The sequence below is a fragment of the Delphinapterus leucas genome, chromosome 15 (assembly GCF_059928025.1).
Source record: "Delphinapterus leucas isolate spDelLeu-1000000601 "Yukka" chromosome 15, BTC_Dleu_Yukka2, whole genome shotgun sequence".
In the NCBI taxonomy this organism is placed as follows: domain Eukaryota; kingdom Metazoa; phylum Chordata; class Mammalia; order Artiodactyla; family Monodontidae; genus Delphinapterus; species Delphinapterus leucas.
This window is the reverse complement of record NC_143143.1, coordinates 7502961-7521855: the sequence shown is the minus strand read 5'-3', so window position 1 is coordinate 7521855 and position 18895 is coordinate 7502961. Positions and strand designations below refer to the sequence as shown.

Genomic DNA, 18895 nt, shown 5'->3' with positions numbered 1-18895 from the left:
ACTGAAGCACTTCCAAGGCCAAGGGGAGGACTGCGCCCTGGTTCCCAGGCTGAGGAAGGCTATTGTGGGCTGGGGGTTTCCTACTTCAGTTTCTCTATCAACCAGCATTGCAGCTAACTTCCTTCCTAATTATTTAAGAAGCAAGCAAGCATGTCTCTCCAAGTCAAATAGCAATTGTTTCAGGAGACAACGTGATCTAGTCTCATAGGAGGAAAAATTGTTCCTCCTGTCTCTTGGGAAATGATGACCTGGCATTATCTTGCTAGGGCACCTTGGATGCTTCTCCAGCCTGGCCTGGAGGGCAGGTGCTCCCACGAGGAAACAGCTGTTCCCGGCTCCTCTTCCCCGTGTAGGGTGCCATGCAGTACCACCCAACGAGGGTCTTCCTGACCCCAGCTCTCCCACCTCTAAAAGAGGGACTGAAAGAGTTTTTCTGCACTCCATCACACAATAATTACATCTCCAAATACAACCTATTAACAAAAGGTTTACCTGATTACTGATATAAAATAAAAAATAGTGATTCAACTGTATTGAGAGGATGGGGAGACAACAGGTGGAGGTGGTAACAAGAAAGCTAATACTGGGACTTCCCTGGCGGTCCAGTGGTTAAGACTCCGCACTTCCACTGCAGGGGGCACGCGTTCAATCCTCAGTCAGGCAACTAAGATCCCGTGAGCCACATGGTGTGGCCAAATTAAAATATATATATTAAAAAAAAAGAAAGCTAATACTTCACATATTATCATAACAGAAAAGTCAATCAATACACTATGTCTAAAAATGATATGTTGAGAAAAAAAGCAGTGTAAGCATAAAAATTTTGTATTATAAAGATAACTACCAAAAGAAGTGGGTGGAAGTGGTTGTCTGGGTGACAGGTAGGGGGACAGTGTGGGGAATGCAGTGAGAGGTGAATTCTCACTATTTTTCATTACAGACTTTAAAAAACACATACGGATATTCCTTTCATACGTTGTTTTAGCTTAAAAATTAAATGTAAGTAAAAGAGGAAAAAAGGTTTAAATATACAGTATTAAAGCAATGAGTAAATCCTTCAACCCATCCATACCAAGTGGCAAAAACAGTCTATAAAAATAATGACCTTTATTGAAAGTCAAAAGGTACATTTTATAATATGTTAACTACTATTAAGTGATGGGCTTTTGAAGGAACCATGTGCTTCTGATGCTTCAACATCCAGGGCATCGCTGACTCTGGAGAGACCACCCCTCCCCGGACTAGCTAATTCCTAGAGACTGTAAACCACAGGCCTGCCTCTGAGCATGCTTTTCATATGCAAACCAACCAATCCGGAGCCCACATCCCAACCACCTCCTTTCTCTCAAACTCTGGACCACTGTCCCCCCGCCCTAATCACCTGAGGGCCAGGTGTCAGGCAACCAGGGACAGCCCCTACATCCCAGAGCCCCTGAAATGATTCCAACCAGCCAACCCGAATCCTGCTGACCCTGCCTTAGCCTCTCCTTCCTACAGAAACCACAATACAGGCTCCTGCCCACAATTTTCTCTTGCTCCTTCTGTCTTTTCACTGACCCTGGTGCTTCCCCACGTGGTCCCCCATGGGGCGATGTGCACCCTCCTCTTAGGAATTGTGAGAACAAACTCTCTTCCCAATTGCAACCAGCTCCTGATCTGTTGGCCTCACCAGACCTGAATAATAAAGACGACATTTCAAAACAGCTTTATATGAGGGTGGCATTCTTTCAGAAAAGAAGGCTCTAGAATCATCTTGGTTAAATTTCAGATTAAGGTCTGGCCCCGGAAGAGACAACGCATCAAATCTGAAACTGCATTAGGAAAGTAAATCTTTCCATGAATACATAAATGTTGCACACTCCGTAACACAAACCTTCTAAGCAATCCACAGGTGTATCACAGTGTTTCCCAGGCATCGTCAGCTACGGTTTCACATGCCTACATGATCTAATTCGCTCCTAAACAAAATCTCAGTGTGGGAGGTGAGTTAATGAAGACTTCTTTAGGTAATGCATGGGGCTGGAATTTGCAGCTACCTGTTGACTGGACAGTAGCCTTCATTTCAAGCAAACAGAATCTGGAGCAAACTAAGTCGAGAAAGCAGGAAATTAGCGAAGTTCAGCAAGAGTGAAGAAACTCTCTATGAAGAAATTTCAACAGGAATATATCATGTGTTAGTCAAGGCATTCACTTATTTGCAATAAGTTAAACATATAAATGCTCCCTCCTCCAAAAGGAGGGGGGAGGGGGACAGCAAAGGTAAATTAGTGCTCAAAAGGTACAATCAGTATAGTGGGAAAACTCTTGTGATCCAGGGCATGGAAAGAGTGCATCAAAAACATCGCAAGTGTTATAAAGATCTGAGAGTGTTACAAGTGATGGTAATCGCCAGATACCAACCACCTAATGTACCAGGAACTGGGCTAGATTGCTTGTACGTCTTATCTCATTCAATCCTCCTAAAAATCCTATAGGATTGGTCTAGGAACGCCATTTCACTGGGTGAGACACTAAGGTTCGGTGTTATCTATTGCTACATGACAAATTACCCCAAAACTTACACCTTAAAGCAACCATAAACATTTATTATCTCAGTTTCTGTGGGTCAAGAGTTTGGGAGTAGCTTAGCTGGGTGGTTCCAGCTCAGAATCTCTCACAAGGTTGTAGGTAAGATGTTGGCAGAGTTGCAAGTCATCCGAAGGCTTGACTGGACCAGGAGGATCCAGCCAGGATGGCTCACTCACGTGGCCAGCAGGTTGCTGCCAGCTGGTAGGCAGGAGGCTTCAGTTTCTCACCCCACGGGGCTCTCCACACGGTAGCTTGTGTCCTTAAGACATGGCAGCTGGCCTGCCCCAGAACGATTGATCAAAGAGTGTGGAAGACAGAAGTTACACTGTCTTTTTATGACCCAGCCTCAGAAGTCACATATCCCTCACTACCTTGTTGGTTACACAGGTCAGCCCTATTCAGTGCAAGAGGGACTACACAAGAGCATGAAAACCAAGAAGAGAGAGTCATGGGGCCATCTTGAATGCTGGCTCCCACTGAGCCCAAGAGTATAAGTAATCTTCTACGGATCACTCAGCTACTTTCAAATCCCGGCTTACTCCGAAATCAGCGCTCTTGCCACCACACAACTGCCTCCCCAAAGCCTGCATGCAGGACACTGCCAAATGAAGACAAAAGGTCCTAGTTATGCCACATCCCTGTTTCATTGTTTTCCCCAAAAGTTTTATCTTCAACCCCCTGGGAATTTTTTTGTTATATACATTGAAAGCATAGCTCAGGCTTTCTAATGGGAATTGACGAAAAATAATTTTATCTTATTGAACTTTCCCTAAACCAAACTTGCTGAACCTTATGCTTGGCTAGAGCTTTTTAAAAGACAATAATAAAAATAAGGGATGCCCACATTAATAGAAGACAAAATACTTCCAGGTTACAATCCATTTTGTGATCATTCCTATCTTTGAGAGTTCATCCGAATATGTTCAAATCTCTATGTTGTAGGAGGAGGTGATTGAAGGGCATTTTTATTCCCTTGAATAACAGGAAATCCATCACTTACTCTTTAGTAATAAAAACTGCATGTGTAAGAATTGGGACCATGCAAGGTCAACTCAAATTAAAGATTTTATGACAGGGCGGTTATATTAAATCTTTTCAACTATTTATAGAAAGGATTTGAAATATGTCAAATGTATTTCTTTGAGTTTTTTCAAGTGAGAGGTTTTATTGCATCAAGTCACAGAATCAGGAGAAAAATTACTCTTAGGTCATCCAGGTCTGGTCCCTGCCAATGTCATATTGCTCCCTTCAGGACCAAAGGCTGGGTATTAAGCCATCTGAAGTCAACCTCTTCTAATTAAAATGAAAGTCATAAAGCAAAGTATTTCAGTAATCTACTATAATAATAATCCCAAATTTATATAGTAACTATATCCAAGAAATGTAAAGCAATTCACAATTTTTATTTCTCTCACCTGGAAACAAAAACTAAAGCCCCCAAGGCAAGTATAAGGGAACTTTCATTAACTTACATATTTATAGAATAAATGAATGTGCATGTGTATATGTGTCTGCATGCATGTGTGGGGAGAGAGGGAGATGGAACTGAAATTTATTGAGCACCTACTGTGCACCAAGCTTTGAACTGGGTCCAGTGGACCCAAACATGAATAAGACTCTTCAAAGAAGTCACGGGTTGTTAAAGGATGTAGCATTTCCCAGTGAGGCTCAGGAAACACAGGGGCTGAGGAAGCCCTGACTCTGGACCCGACACAGCTGGTGCAGACTGAGAGGCAAAGCCATTTCTGTGCACAGAGGAGACACAGCATCTTTTCACACAGAAAGGAGAACCACTGCAAAGCCTCATGGTTCCTGCCTCCTCCCTGACATCAATTTAGGGTATGGACTCATCACGTGCCTTTTAGTAATAGCTCCAGTTGTGAATTAAAATGAGATTATATTTGGAAAAGCACAAGGTGAAAAGCACAATATAGGTTGGTCTCCCCATCTAGACTCGAGCTCCATATCTTGAGCAAGATGGTAAGATAGTAAATGTATAGGAGTCTACGTATTTTTCAAAACTCAAAGAACACTTAAAATAGGTATACTCGGGCTTCCCTGGTGGCGCAGTGGTTGAGAGTCCACCTGCTGATGCAGGGGACAAGGGTTCGTGCCCCGGTCTGGGAGTATCCCACATGCTGCGGAGTGGCTGGGCCCGTGAGCCATGGCCGCTGAGCCTCTGCGTCCGGAGCCTGTGCTCCGCAATGGGAGAGGCCACAACAGTGAGAGGCCCGCGTACCGCAAAAAAAAAAAGGTATACTCTATTATATGTAAATTATGACTAAATAATGTTAATTTTTTAAAAAAAGGACAGACTCAACCAGAAAAGCATATGCTCTTCCCGCTTCTTCTTTGCTTAATTGCAGGCATGATGCCTGGAGGCACAGCAGCCATCTTGTGACTATGAGGTAACAAGCATGCGGACAAAGACTAAACCTTAGGACAGCAGAGAAAAAAAGGTGTAAAGAACCTGGTGCATGAGGCCATTTTTGTGCTGCTGTACCATCTCTAGACTGTCAACCTTCACACTAGAATACAGTTTTGTTATTTCAGTCAAATTAATTCACACCCAAAATACAAAGCCCCTCCATCCAGATTATTTCCACTCCATCTTCATTTTTCATCAACTGAGAATGCATCCCTCCTCTTCTTCCAGAACCCCAATCTAAGGATTCAAGCACATAATCTTCAAAGGTGCATTGTGAAAACAGGGGGCTGCCCAAATGCCAGGGGATACAAGTTCTCTGAAGACTCATGTCTCACTTGACCCGAGATGAGCAAACAGCATGCTCTTCAAAGAAATTTTCCCTCTCTCCCTCTTCAACTTCATGACTCTGATAACTTCCAGGTGATGTGCTTAAGTTCTACAGAAAGGGACTAGACTCTGGGAGACACTCAACACCTATTGTCAGCCTTTAAAGCCTCAGCCAAAATTGGACAGAGTCACCCTTTTAGCAATCTGTTACAGGTCTCTATGTATTTAGAGCCTTGTAGAATGGGGATTCATAAGATGTATGGAGAAAAATATTGAACGACGCGCCCCAGGTTGTAATCGTAGCCCCTCCGTTGGGAGTTTACTCACTGTCTGTCTCTTCGCTAGAATGAAAACTTCAAGCAGTGAAGAGGGAAAGGGAGAGGTCAAGGGTGAGGTAAGGGAGCCAAACAAAAAAAGAAAAAGGAAATTGCACCAAAAGAAAGCAAACGCATGACCATATTTAGCCATTTTTACAAAGCTATATGTATGTGTGGTCACGTGTTTAAAGATAGTAAGTGAAAAGTACTTTTAAAAAAATGATCAGTGACCTCCACCACATCTGATGGTTGATTCTTCACCTTCCTTGACTTCTCTGGATCTCTTGGAAGCATCTGACAAAATGGATCACTCCCTGTCTTGCAACACCATCCTGACTTGGCTTGCATGATGCCATACTCTCCTAGTTTCCTTCCTGCCTCTCTGGACGATCCTTTTCAGCTTTCTTTGCTAGATTCTCCTCTAAATAGAAGAGTGTCCCAGGGCACTATCTGTCTACACTTAGCTTCTCTGCCAACACTTACCCGCTACGAGTTCTCATCTAGTCCATGGCTTTCATGGCATTCCACATGCTGAGTGATATCTTGTCCAGATTTATAGCTCTAGTCCTTACCTCACCCATCAGGTACAGAATCTTATATCCCATTTCTCCCTCAACAACTAGCAGGCATCTCAAAACTAACATAACCAAAATAGAACTCTTAATCTCCCACCACAAACCCTGCCCCAGTCTTCCCAAGTCTGGAAATGGCAAACATTATTCATGTCAATGAATAATGACATTCATACGTCAATGTCCTGGGACTCATCCTTAACTCCTCTTTCCCTGACATCTAATCCATCAGCAACTCCTGCTACTTCTACCTTCAAAATGTGTCCCAGATCCAACCTCCACTGCTGCCCTAGCCAAACCACCGTCATCCCTCTCTTAAGCTACCTGAATACCCTCCTAATTGCCATGTATGCATCCACGCTTGTCCCCTTTGCTCCACACGGCAGCCAGTGATCACTTTTAAACATAAATCAGATCCATGTCAATCCACTGCTCAGAATCTTCCATGATGACTTTTTTGGCTGGCCAGTTTCCTAGCCAATATCAACTACCCATCCCCACCCCCACTCCCACTCTGGGCCCCACTTCTTGGGAAAAGAAATGTGCAAAGCTACAATCTATATTTCCCAGATTCCTTTGCAGTTATGGAGGCTACGTGACACAGTTCTAACCAATGAGACAGAAGGAGAAATCACTGGATAGGGATTCTAAGGAAGCCATTGTTTTCCTGAGAAAAGGGAGTCTGTAGTACTCTATATCTTTTGACTTTTGCTCTTCTCCTTTGTTCCTGCCTAGAAAGCAAATACACAAAGGCAGAGCAAAAGACGTCAGGAAAGTAAGGAGAAAGCAGCTGCATCAGCCCTTGTACGCCCATCCTTGGATTCCTTGTTAGGTGAGAAAATAATAAATCCCTTATTTGGTTAAGTTGCTGTGGTGGAGTTTCTATGACACATAGCCAAATACAATCCTGGCACAGGCTTCCAATCACCCTTAGAATGAATCCCCAAAGTCTTATACAACCTCTCCAAAAGCATCTCCTACCACTCTCCTCCTTACTCTTCCTGCACCGGTGTCACAGGCCCTCTGGGCTATTTTTGGAACATACCACGTTTATTTCCACCTCAGTGTCTTTACCCTTGCTGTTCTGCTGCATTGCTCATACCCTACATCTTTCAATGCTTTATCTGCGCCCTCTCTTTACTCAGTTTTCTGCTTTAATGTCACCTCTGCACCAAGGTGTTGCCTTGACTACTCCATCCAAAATTGGCTCCTTCACACTCTTTAACTCTTTAGTGATTTATTTTTATTCATAGCATTTACCAATATCTAAAATTGTCTCTACCTGAGAGTACTTTTTTTATTAACTTGTTTCCTTAATATCCATCTACTCCACTGGAATGACAGCTTCAAGAGGTACAGGTACATCCCCAGTACCTAGAAGAACACACAGCAGGCATTCATTCAAAAGATATTGATTCAATCAGTTAAAGACATCTTGAACTTAAGGCAGACTCTTCCTTACAGTTCACCTTGGGTTTTTTTGTTTTTTTGGCTGTGTTGGGTCTTCGTTGCTGTGCGCTGGCTTCCTCTAGTTGCGGCGAGCAGGCGCTACTCTTCGTTGTGCTGCACGGGCTTCTCATTGCAATGGCTTCTCTTGTTCCGGAGCACGGGCTCTAGGCGAGCCGGCTTCAGTAGTTGTGGCTCGCGGGCTCTAGAGCGCAGGCTCAGTAGTTGTGGCGCACGGGCTTAGTTACTCCGCGGCATGTGGGATCTTCCCGGACCAGGGAACGAACCTGTGTCCCCTGCACTGGCAGGCCGATTCTTAACCACTGAGCCACCAGGGAAGTCTCAGTTCACCTTGTATTGCAAAAAAAGCAGTTTGGTATTGGATTTATTTTGGTTTTGTTGTTGTTCTTGTTGTAGTTGTTATACTAGCACTTCTGGGGGACTACCGTATTTTGTATTGGCACCCTTAGCATACAATGGCCTCATGGCCTCACCCAAATTTCTGAACCGGCTCCGCCTCCGTAATTTAAAACTGACCTAGTGACTGAATTTAGTAGCAATGCGTTCAGACACCTGCACTGCCCGTGAACAAGGCCGGGATATTATCATCCTTTTGGTTTCTCCCAGATTATCCAAATGATGGTGAGTGGTGAACCATAGAGACTCATTTTCTCCCTGACCTTTTCTAGACTGGGCCAGGGATATGATAAATCCGTTCTCGATGTGGACAGTATCATGCCAGAGTGATATAGGCGTCAGATGCCTGGTTCCCACCCCACCTCACCAGCTACTTGGCCCGTTCAGCTCTCGGGGTTACGGGGAGGAATAAAGGAGATTTGGGACCCCGCGAGCTCTGCGGGCTTCCTCGCTCACAAGTGAATCTGGATCCGGGTTTTTTACTTCCCTCTTACCCTCTTGCTTTGCCTTGCCGCCCACCCCCAACCCGAAACCCACGCCGCCCATCAGGCGGCCGGCAAACCACCCCAAAGCCCCTCGGGTGCCCGGCCCCCCCGCCGCCCCGGCAGAAACCCGCCCACTCCCGTCGGCCCCCGCGGCCGCTCCCGTCTCCATGGGAACGAAGGCAGCCAACCGGCGCGGCGGCTTCCGCTCCGCCCTGACGGAGGCGAGGACTCTGGCAGCGCCTGGGGTTCCGGCGGGTCTGCGGGCTGCGGGCCGCGATGCTGAAGGCCAAGATCCTCTTCGTGGGGCCCTGCGAGGTGAGGCCTGGGCCGGCGGGGCGGCAAGCGGGACCCGGGCGGGCGTGGGGCCCAGGAGCCGGGAGCCCAGTCCCACCGCGCCCATCCTGGTGTGCGCCGCTGGCTTCACCGTGAACTCGGTGTTCCCAGACCTCGACCCAGTTGTACTAAGGCCCGAAGGCCCAAGGTAGTGAGTGGCGTTATGGAATCAGAGCCTAGATCTCACGACTCTCCTTTGCGCCTGTGGCTCTCCCTAATGAGATATGTCTGTGGAACAAGAAAACCAGGAGGAAAGACTGAACCATTACCTGGTCTTGGAACATTTAGCTTTTCCATGTGGGTGGTGATGGCGGGGGATTAAATCTACCTGTGTACTTCACACCGTACACAAGAATAAAATTCGGATGGACTAAAAAGCTAAATGTGTAAAAGAACAACTGTGGAAGTAGTAAATGAATAACTCTCCAACTTAAACACCCATCAGAATTGCCTGGTGGTCAGTTGCACAACTCGCTGGTCCTATCCCAGAGTTTTGATTCAGTAGGTCTGGGAGGGACCTGAGAATCTGCATTTTGTTGATGCTGATCGTCCAGGGACCACTTGCTGGGAACCACTGTAGTAGATGAATATATGGAAAGCTATGATTTTAATCTTGTGACAGGGAAGGTCTTAAACACAACACAAAAATGAAGAAGCCTTAAAAGAAATGACAGGAAAGTTAAAGCCAGGGGAACGTATTAGCAAAATGCATGACAAAGAAAGGATTCATAGGTAGAACATACAGGAAAGTTTAAGAATCAATAAAAAAAAAGAGAAGCAACTCAAGATAATGTAGCAAAGTCTGTGCACAGGAAATACAACTGACGAATAAGTATGAAAAGATGCTCAGTCGCACAGTCGCAGAACAAACAGATGGCACTTATTTGCTCATCAGTTTGGATGAGAAAAGTTTAGAATATTGATAACATGCAGTGTTAGAATGCTTTCAGGGAACGGAGTATTCTGGGATTGCAATTTTAAATGTGCACAGCTTTTAGCGTGGCAGTTACATTTCTCTAAAGCTACTGTAGCTAAAGACTCCTCCACGTTCCCCATGAGTCCTATACAATGTTGAACAGATGGAAACACCCTCGGTGCCCATCAATGAGCAAATGTCTGGATAAACTAAGGTACATTCTTACTTTGTGCAGCAGTGAAACAAAATAAGGCAAATCCATGTAAACTGACACAGAGAACTCTCCAAGACTTAAACTGTTAAATAAGCAAGTAACAACAATATGCTCGGAATTATGAAAAGCAAAACAAACACAGATATCTTTTTTAAATGGAAATTCTCAAACATATACAAGGGGAGAGAGCACAATGAACCCTAGTATCCATTACCTAGCTTCAACAACAAAATTATTTCTGCACATACACATCTCCCTCTCCCTTACTACTCTTCTAATTTACCAGCCTTTCTAGTCCTTAAATGTGCCACGTCCATTCCTGCCTGGTGCCTTTGAACTAGCTATTCCCTATGATGGGAAGCAGGTAAAGTCACCCAGCAGCAGAGCCAGCACTGAAATCTGTGCTCCCTGCAACCCAGAGCAGGCTGTGCCCACCCAGCCAGAGAGAGCCCTCTGCCCTGGTGATCTCAGGGCGGCCGTGGCCTCTACTGCATCCCACCTGGGTCCAGGCTGGCTATTGGAGGGCCTGCTTATGGTTTACTTTTCTGCTCTTCAGCAACGATCTTTCACTGTCTTCATTGTCACAGAGTGGAAAAACTGTTTTGGCCAACTTCCTGACAGAATCTTCTGACATCACCGAATACAACCCAACCCAAGGAGTGAGGTGAGCCCTGACCAGTCCGCGTCCCACGCAGTCCCTGACCATCACCCGCCCCTGACTTTGGCATCCCCAAAGTATAATGTTTCCTAAGGAGAGGTGCTGCTCTTGTTTTTATGTTTAGGATCCTGGAATTTGAGAACCCACACGTTACGAGCAACGACAAAAGCACGGGGTGTGAATTTGAGCTCTGGGACTGTGGTGGCGATCCAAAGTACGTTTCCTTTAGAGCATTTGCTCCATCAAATGATTCAAAAATCAGCTGCCTGCCAGGCACCTTGGACTTGGGCCTAGCGAGCGCCCTTCCTAGCATGTGTTAGGGGCTCCATCAATTACTGGTGATACGCATTGCTCTTGAAACTTTAGTGACTGGGTTATGATATAGTGAGAGGTCATCCATCCATGATTAATACTTAGACATCATTTTCAAAGTCCACAGTTAGAAACCAGAACCATTGCTTATACGTGGAATCGAAAAAAAATGGTACGAGTGAACTTACTTATAAAACAGAAATAGAGGGCTTCCCTGGTGGCGCAGTGGTTGAGAGTCCGCCTGCCGATGCAGGGGACACGGGTTCGTGCCCCGGTCTGGGAATATCCCACGTGCTGCGGAGCGGCTGGGCCCGTGAGCCATGGCCGCTGAGCCTGCGCATCCGGAGCCTGTGCTCCACCACGGGAGAGGCCACAACAGTGAGAGGCCCGCATACCACACACACACAAAAAAAACAGAAATAGAGTCACAGATGTAAAAAACAAACATATGGTTACCAGGGAGGAAAGTGGCGGGGGGCTGATAAATTGAGAGAGTGGGATTGACATATATACACTACTGTGTATAAAATAGGTAACTAATAAGGACCTACTGCATAGCACAGGGGACTCAATACTCTATAATGGCCTATATGGGAAAAGAATCTAAAAAAGAGTGGATATGTGTATATGTATAACTGGATCACTTTGCTGTATAGCAGAAACTAACACAACAGTGTAAATCAACTCTACTCCACTAAAAATTAGAAACAAAACAAATGCAGAAGCCAGAGCCACCTGCCCTTCACGCTGCGTCCTTTTCTGCCACGCAGGTTCGAGTCTTGCTGGCCAGCCCTGATGAAGGACTCTCACGGGGTGGTGGTCGTCTTCAATGCTGACATCCCAGGCCACCTGAAGGAAATTGAGATGTGGTATTCCTGCTTCGTCCAGCAGCAGTTTTTACAGGACACTCAATGTCTGTTAATTGCACACCACAAACCAGGCTCTGGAAGTGACAAAGGAAACCTGGCTTTGGGTAGGAAGCCTGGACTTCTCCTTTCTGCTGTAGTCTGAAATGCTCTGGGCATTTGTATATTGCCCTGTGTCTTGGAAACCAGCAGCCCTGTGCAGTTAAAGAGCATCTGCTGTGTCCTAGACATTTGTTTTTCTTACCACGTAAATCAGAACTGCTGGGTTGGAAGATCTGCTGTACCATCCAGGCCAGGATGCAGACACTTTAAAAGTAGGCAGACACTAAGAGGGGAAAAAAACCTGGTTTTAGCCACTCATCGGTACTATTAGGGACACTCTTTCCTGACTTGCCTTTAAGCTCCAATTTGCATGTGACACACACCATTACAGAGGTGTCAAAGTGACCATAAAAAACAACTCAAAATTCAGAAATGCCTTCCTCTGGTGTAAGAACAAAGAGGGCCTGGAAGTGGCTTGGAGAGCTGTGATCCTGTTGCCAGGTGGCAGTGTGATGAAACCTTTCTCTGTTAAATTGTGTCAAGCAAGGCACAACTTTATTTTTGGACTTGGGAAAGTTAAAGAAATTGGCTCCCGTGCGACTCAGGTCCTGGGACTTCCCTGGTGGTCCAGTGGTTAAGACTCCTCACTCCGAATGCAGGGGGCCCGCGTTCGATCCCTGGTCAGGGAACTAGATCCTGCGTGCCACAATTAAGACCCAGCTCAGCCAAATAAATAAATAAATATTTTTTTTAAATAAAAAATAAAAGACTCAGGTCCTTTGGAGCTAGGAATAGCCCCTCACTAGAAGTTCATGGCTAATTACATTATTTTCTTTTTTAAGCGCCACCCTTGAACAAGCTGAAGCTGGTGCACTCAAATCTTGAGGATGACCCAGAAGACATCAGAATGGAGTTCATAAAGTATTTAAGAAGCATAATCAACTCAGTGTCTGAGAGCAGAGACCGGGAGGAGATGTCAATTATCACCTAACCGGCCTTCACCTAGACGCTTCTGCATCCCAAATGAAGTCAATTTCAGTGCAGATCTGAAATCCAACCACCTGCTAAGGTTCTCATCTCCCTTTGGCTGTAGAAGACATTTTCCTTATTTAGCCAAAGGTAACAGTCAGCCAGGGAGTTGACTCATACCATCTATTCTCTGTCCTCAGTTCAGCTGAGAAACTCCTGTTATTGAATTCTGATACCTCTGCCCCAGATCTCTCCAGAGAGCTGGAAAACTGAGGTGGGTTTTTTTACCCCTTCACATTATGCCATACTGTAAAAGTTGTGGAATTGTAACTGTCATAGCCCAGTGATAGCAACAGTAGTTTAATCCACGTACATTGGTTTAAATGTGATTTTCATTCCTTAATCTGTACAACTTGCCTAGGATATTCTTGAAAAATATTAGCATTTAACCTCTGCAAGATTTTATTTTTATTTAGATGTCCTTGATATCTGGATACCGTATCACACTGGAAGTTGGAATACATATATATCTTCTAAAAACGTTTTTTATTATCTCAGGGGAATTTAATTCTTTTTTTTTTTTGAATTTAATTCTTAAATATTATTTCATGTAATACAGGGAAAAACAATGTGATGTTGTCATAACAACCATTTGTAAAAATAGTCAAAAGATTTAATGCTCAGGATAAGCAAATATGGTGAGTTTATAGCTTATTGTACAAGTGAGTTTGTTTTAGTGATCTTACGAATTATTGTTCTTCCATAATTTGTACTTTTTGAATTTTTTAATACAGCCAACCTGAAAATATATTAAGTAGATCAAAAGTTAGATGTGGGGACTTCCCTGGTGCCGCAGTGGTTAAGAATCCACCTGCCAACTCAGGGCACATGGGTTCCATCCCTGGTCTGGAAGATCCCACATGCCACAGAGCAGCTAAGCCCATGAGCCACAACTACTGAGCCTGTGCTCTAGAGCCCGTGAGCCACAACTACTGAGCCTGCGTGCCCCAACTACTGAAGCCAGTGCGCCTAGAGCCCGTGCTCCACAACAAGAGAAGCCACCACAATGAGACTCCCGTGTACCGCAATGAAGAGCAGCCCCTGTTCGCTGCAACTAGAGAAAGCCCGCACGCAGCAATGATGTCCCAATGCAGCCAAAAAAAAAGTTAGATGTAGGTCTTTTCAACTGAGAGTGGAAGAAAAGTAGAGACACGAGATGAAATATATGCTTGTCTGCGTTTCACTCTTACAATGAAGAGGGCTGTGTGTGGGCAGTCTGCTTGAGAGAGTGGTGTTGGCAGATAATGACAGTTCCCTGGTAAATTTATTTATTTATTTTTAAATTTTATTTTTATTTATTTATTTTTGGCTGCGTTGGGTCTTCGTTTCTGTGCGCGGGCTTTCTCTAGTTGCGGCGAGCAGAGGCTACTCTTCATTGTGGTGCATGGGCTTCTCACTGTGGTGGCTTCTCTTGTTGTGGAGCACGGGTTCTAGGTGCACTGGCTTCAGTAGTTGCGGCACACAGCCTCAGTAATTGCAGCACACAGCCTCAGTAGTTGTGGCTGACGGGCTCTAGAGTGCAGGCTCAGTAGTTGTGGCACACAGGCTTAGTTGCTCCGCAGCATGTGGGATATTCCCGGACCAGGGATCGAACCCATGTCCCCTGCATTTGCAGGAGGATTCTTAACCACTGTACTACCAGGGAAGCCCCCTGGTAAATTTAGACTGAACTACAGTCAACTCTTAGTAAACTGCCTGGATTATCCATGAGCACATTTTAGGCCCAGGTTAATTTCCTTCTGCCTGACCTGCTCTCAGTTGGAACTTTTGCAAGGAACACAAGATTACGTTAATGCAAACTGTAGTAAATCTTCTTTACATAATAGCTGCAATAATAATAATTGATCTTGAGACTACAGCTCCAAAACAGAGATTATTTTTATCTGATTTTTAATGATTATCCAAGAGCTCAATAGAAAAATTAACCCAGCAGCTTTCATTTATGTCCATAGCCAGAGTACAACCCTTGTGAGCCCTTGAATCGAGAAAAATGTTTTAAAATTTAAGAGGCCAGGACTTCCCTGGTGGCGCAGTGGTTAAGAATCTGCCTGCCAGGCCAAGGTGTCAGGGTTTGAGCTGCCACTGAAGGATGTTCACTGCAGGTTGATGTGGTCGGATCTCCATGGTAGAAAAGCCCCTCTGACCTCAGTGTGAGGGCTGGATCGGAAGGAGGACGAGTGTAGAGGTGGCTGCTGTCATTCCTTGGTTTGTGGCTCCATCACTCCAGTCTTCAAGGCCAGCATCTTCAAATCTCTCTCTGCTCCATCTTCACATTATCTTCGCCTCTGTGTATCTGACTCAAATCTCCCTCTACCTCATTCTTGTAAGGATACTTATAATTGCATTGAGGGCCCAGGATAATCTCCCCAACTAAAGATCCTTAATTTAGTCACATCTGCAAAGACGCTTTTTCCAAGCAAAGTATCATTTACAGGATGTGCACGTCACAGGGAGTGGGGTCTGATGTCTTTGCGGGCCATTATTCAGCCTACCACAGATGCTGTTCACTGAGGCATTAATGGAAGAGGACGAGCAGGTTTTGGGGGAGTGACAAAGGACTAGTTCAAGGTGACTCAGCAAGTTAGGGACTGGGACAGAACTGGATCCCATGCCCCCACTCTTTCCACTGCCTTGTGTAACTGGGCAGATGAGTTTACAAGTGGACCTGGCTAAGAGTCTCACCCTTTGAGACTGAACCTAGTAAAGCAATAACAACCACAGCAACAACAGCAGGGCAAATAACCATTTTTGGAGCTAAACCACCCAGAAAATGGTTTGCAAGTATGTTGCAGATAGATCTAGCATCATATTTCTTGTTTTTCTTTTCTTTTTTTTTTTTTTTTTTTTTTGCGGTACGCAGGCCTCTCACCGCTGTGGCCTCTCCCGCTGCTCCAGACGCGCAGGCTCAGCGGCCATGGCTCATGGGCCCAGTCGCTCCACGGCATGTGGGATCTTCCCGGACCGGGGCACAAACCCATGTCCCCTGCATCGGCAGGCAGACTCTCAACCACTGTGCCACCAGGGAAGCCCCATCATATTTCTTGAAACCAATCAAATGACCAAGTAGTATTCTGAAGCTCTGTTGTAAAGAAAATTACAACTTATATTGTAACCTGAATGTCCATATCTCAAAATTGTTCAGGAAAGCTCCTGGAGATCATTATACATTTGCTGGAACGCCAGAAGACCCTTATGTCCAAAGTGTAGGCTAAGTTGCTATAACAACAGATGGAGCTTTGCTGGTAACTGAGAACATATAAGAGTTAATAAAAGAGCAGTGCTCCTGATACCCATTGAAAAGGTAACTGCATTGGTACCACTTAAGAAAATCATTCTGAACTGTGGCCCTTCTAGATCTTGACTTCAGCCTTCCCCACCTGATTCCAGAGAACTACATGAATATTCTGGCCTTGGCGGATGCTTTTTCAACAAACGTACTCTTTCCTCAGGCAAGAAATGAAGGATTCTACATTTTAAAAACCAAAACCAAAGAAATAAATGAGGAAGATGGAAACTCTGCTTTTGAATGTTAAGAAGAAATTACGTATTTTTGACTGTGACTTCTAAACTGCTTTATCAGTTAAATAATTCTCTATGTTTATGATCTGGGCCATTCTTCCTACCGAAGTTAAAAGCTAATGGAAATGTTGTGTCTGCCAAGTATTCCCACTTCAAAAGGAAAGTTTCTTGGTGCTTTGATGTGAGCAACACCTCATCTGTCTTCTTACACCGTACAGTTCACTCCTATCTAGGCTTTCTGATAGCCTTTAAAAGTATGCCTCTTTTCTCTAAAGCCTCAGGCAGATTCACTCCACGCTTACAGCTCTTTGGATCAAGTGTAATTATAGATCTTAGACTTTCAAAGTGTTGTGTAAAAAAAAAACATCTATTAAGACTGTTTATAATCCTACCGGAGTTTTGTGATAAGTAATTCATACAAGAACCATCGTGTTTTTGTTTTTTGTTTTAATCTTTTGTGTGACTTTACAAGACCTGGAAAACACCTAGGTGTGAATTAACCAGATCATGTAATGAAATATTTTGTTCAGAGAAATAAAATCCTAATTTTATCAAAGTATGAGGAACTTGGTTTCTACTGATAGAAACCTATTTCAAGTACTTTTCAAGAATATTTTGCAAATCCAGCTACACTTGGAATGTATCACCCTTTTGCGGGGGCAACTGTTAAAAGCAAGAAGTTGTGCTCTGCATTTTTAAAAAGTGGTGGCAATGGGCTTCCCTGGTGGCGCAGTGGTTGAGAGTCCGCCTGCCGATGCGGGGCACACGGGTTCGTACCCCGGTCCGGGAAAGATCCCACATGCTGCGGAGCGGCTGGGCCCGTGAGCCATGGCCGCTGAGCCTGCGCGTCCGGAGTCCGCAACGGGAGAGGCCACAAGAGTGAGAGGCCCAAGTACCGCAAAAAAAAAAAAAAAAAGTGGTGGCAGTGGCTTTAAGATATCAATCACAAATGAGATGAACAATCTGAAGAGAATGGTTCTTACATATGAGGAGACTAGTGTGAGACAGTAGGTGAGAGGTCAAATATACATGCCAGCCGGTTAATGTGGACTTGGTTGTGTAAGAGCCCTAAGAGAGCAGGGACAATTACTTTGGTGGCCGTGAGGAGAATAGATTTAAGTGAGTGTCTGAAATACAGCACTGAGGGTTGGCACGAAGAGAGAGGGAGAGATTCTGTAAGTATTGGGGAGGTAAACATTGTGAGTGGAAAAGAAGGGAGAAGCAGGGAGGATTCAATCCCATATCCTTACTGTAGGTGCTCGAGGTAGTGGCTGTTAATCAATAACTACATTTCCCATAGTCCTTAGGGCAGCGCCATCTGCATTTCCCAGAGGGCTGTGCGATGCTCACGCTGGCCCTGAGCGTTGGTGTAAACAAAGTTAAACAGGAGGGAGTGTACTCTTTATGTTGCTTTATAAACGAGTTTCCCATCCTCATTCTCTCTTCCATCTCTCTTCTTTGTCTCCAACACCTCTGTCCACCGGCTTCAGGGGCCCAAATACCCCGGGACTGGTCTCCTTGGCAACAACTCGATGTTACCTTTTCTGTGCCCCGCGCGAGCGTGCCCGGAGGCTCCTGGAAAATGTAGTTCAGCCTCCTCCCGGCGGCCCAGACCCAGCCAAATGGCTCTGCCTCCTCGGGCTCCAGAGTCAAGGGCTGGGTGGCGGGCGCGCGTGGCCGGCCCGTTTGGAAGCCGTGGGGGTAGAGGCTGTTCTGCGTACGGCCACCCGGAGGCCCAGGCCACGGACAGTCTCCGAGCCGACAATCCCGGCCCGTCTCCGTGGTAACCGGCTGGCTGCAGAGGGCTGTGGGAAGTGTAGTTGGGCGGGGCCGGCCCGTGCGCGAGGTCTCTGCCTTTACAGCTCGCTTCCGCGGTCAGAGCGATTTTCCGGCGTCCGGGCGAGCTCCTCCCGCTTTATCTCGACCTCCGAGCACCCCGGCAGGTGGGCGGCCGCCCAGAGAGGTAGGGTCAAGGCGAGGGTTCCCTGGGTAAGTTTTACTGCGGTTCGCGTAGACTCACACAGTGGATCCTAGTGATGAGATGGGGATCAGAGTGGAGCCTTTAGAGAGCATCTAGTCCAGTCCTCTTCTGTTAGAGAAGCGGGTACTGAAGCCCAGAGAGAGTCAGTGATTTGCCCCAGATCTGCCCACGCCTTTATTTCCAGCACAAAACACAGTGCCTGGCACAGAACTGGCGCTCGAGCATTGTGTCATTCCGTTCTAAGGACAAACTGTTGAAATACTTCAACAAATTACTAGATTTTAAAAAAAAATTTTTTTAAGAAGGAAGTGGACCTGAGGAGACTATCAACCAAATGCAACCTGTAGACCTTATTTGGATTATGATTCTAACAACCAATTGTGCGGTTTTTTGGGGTTTTTTTTTTTTGCAGTACGCGGGCCTCTCACTGTTGTGGCCTCTCGCGTTGCGGAGCACAGGCTCCAG

General features: G+C 45.5%; 1 protein-coding gene across 1 annotated transcript; it reads left to right on the top strand.

Annotated features, from left to right (window-relative positions):
- The first annotated feature begins 8767 nt into the window (after positions 1-8767).
- On the top strand, positions 8768-13414 carry IFT22 (intraflagellar transport 22). The gene is made up of 5 exons (XM_022587985.2): positions 8768-8875; positions 10611-10687; positions 10806-10895; positions 11764-11966; positions 12744-13414. The coding sequence occupies exons 1-5, from the start codon at positions 8837-8839 to the stop codon at positions 12890-12892; spliced, it is 558 nt and encodes a 185-aa protein (XP_022443693.1). The 5' UTR covers positions 8768-8836; the 3' UTR covers positions 12893-13414.
- The last annotated feature ends 5481 nt before the right edge of the window (positions 13415-18895 follow it).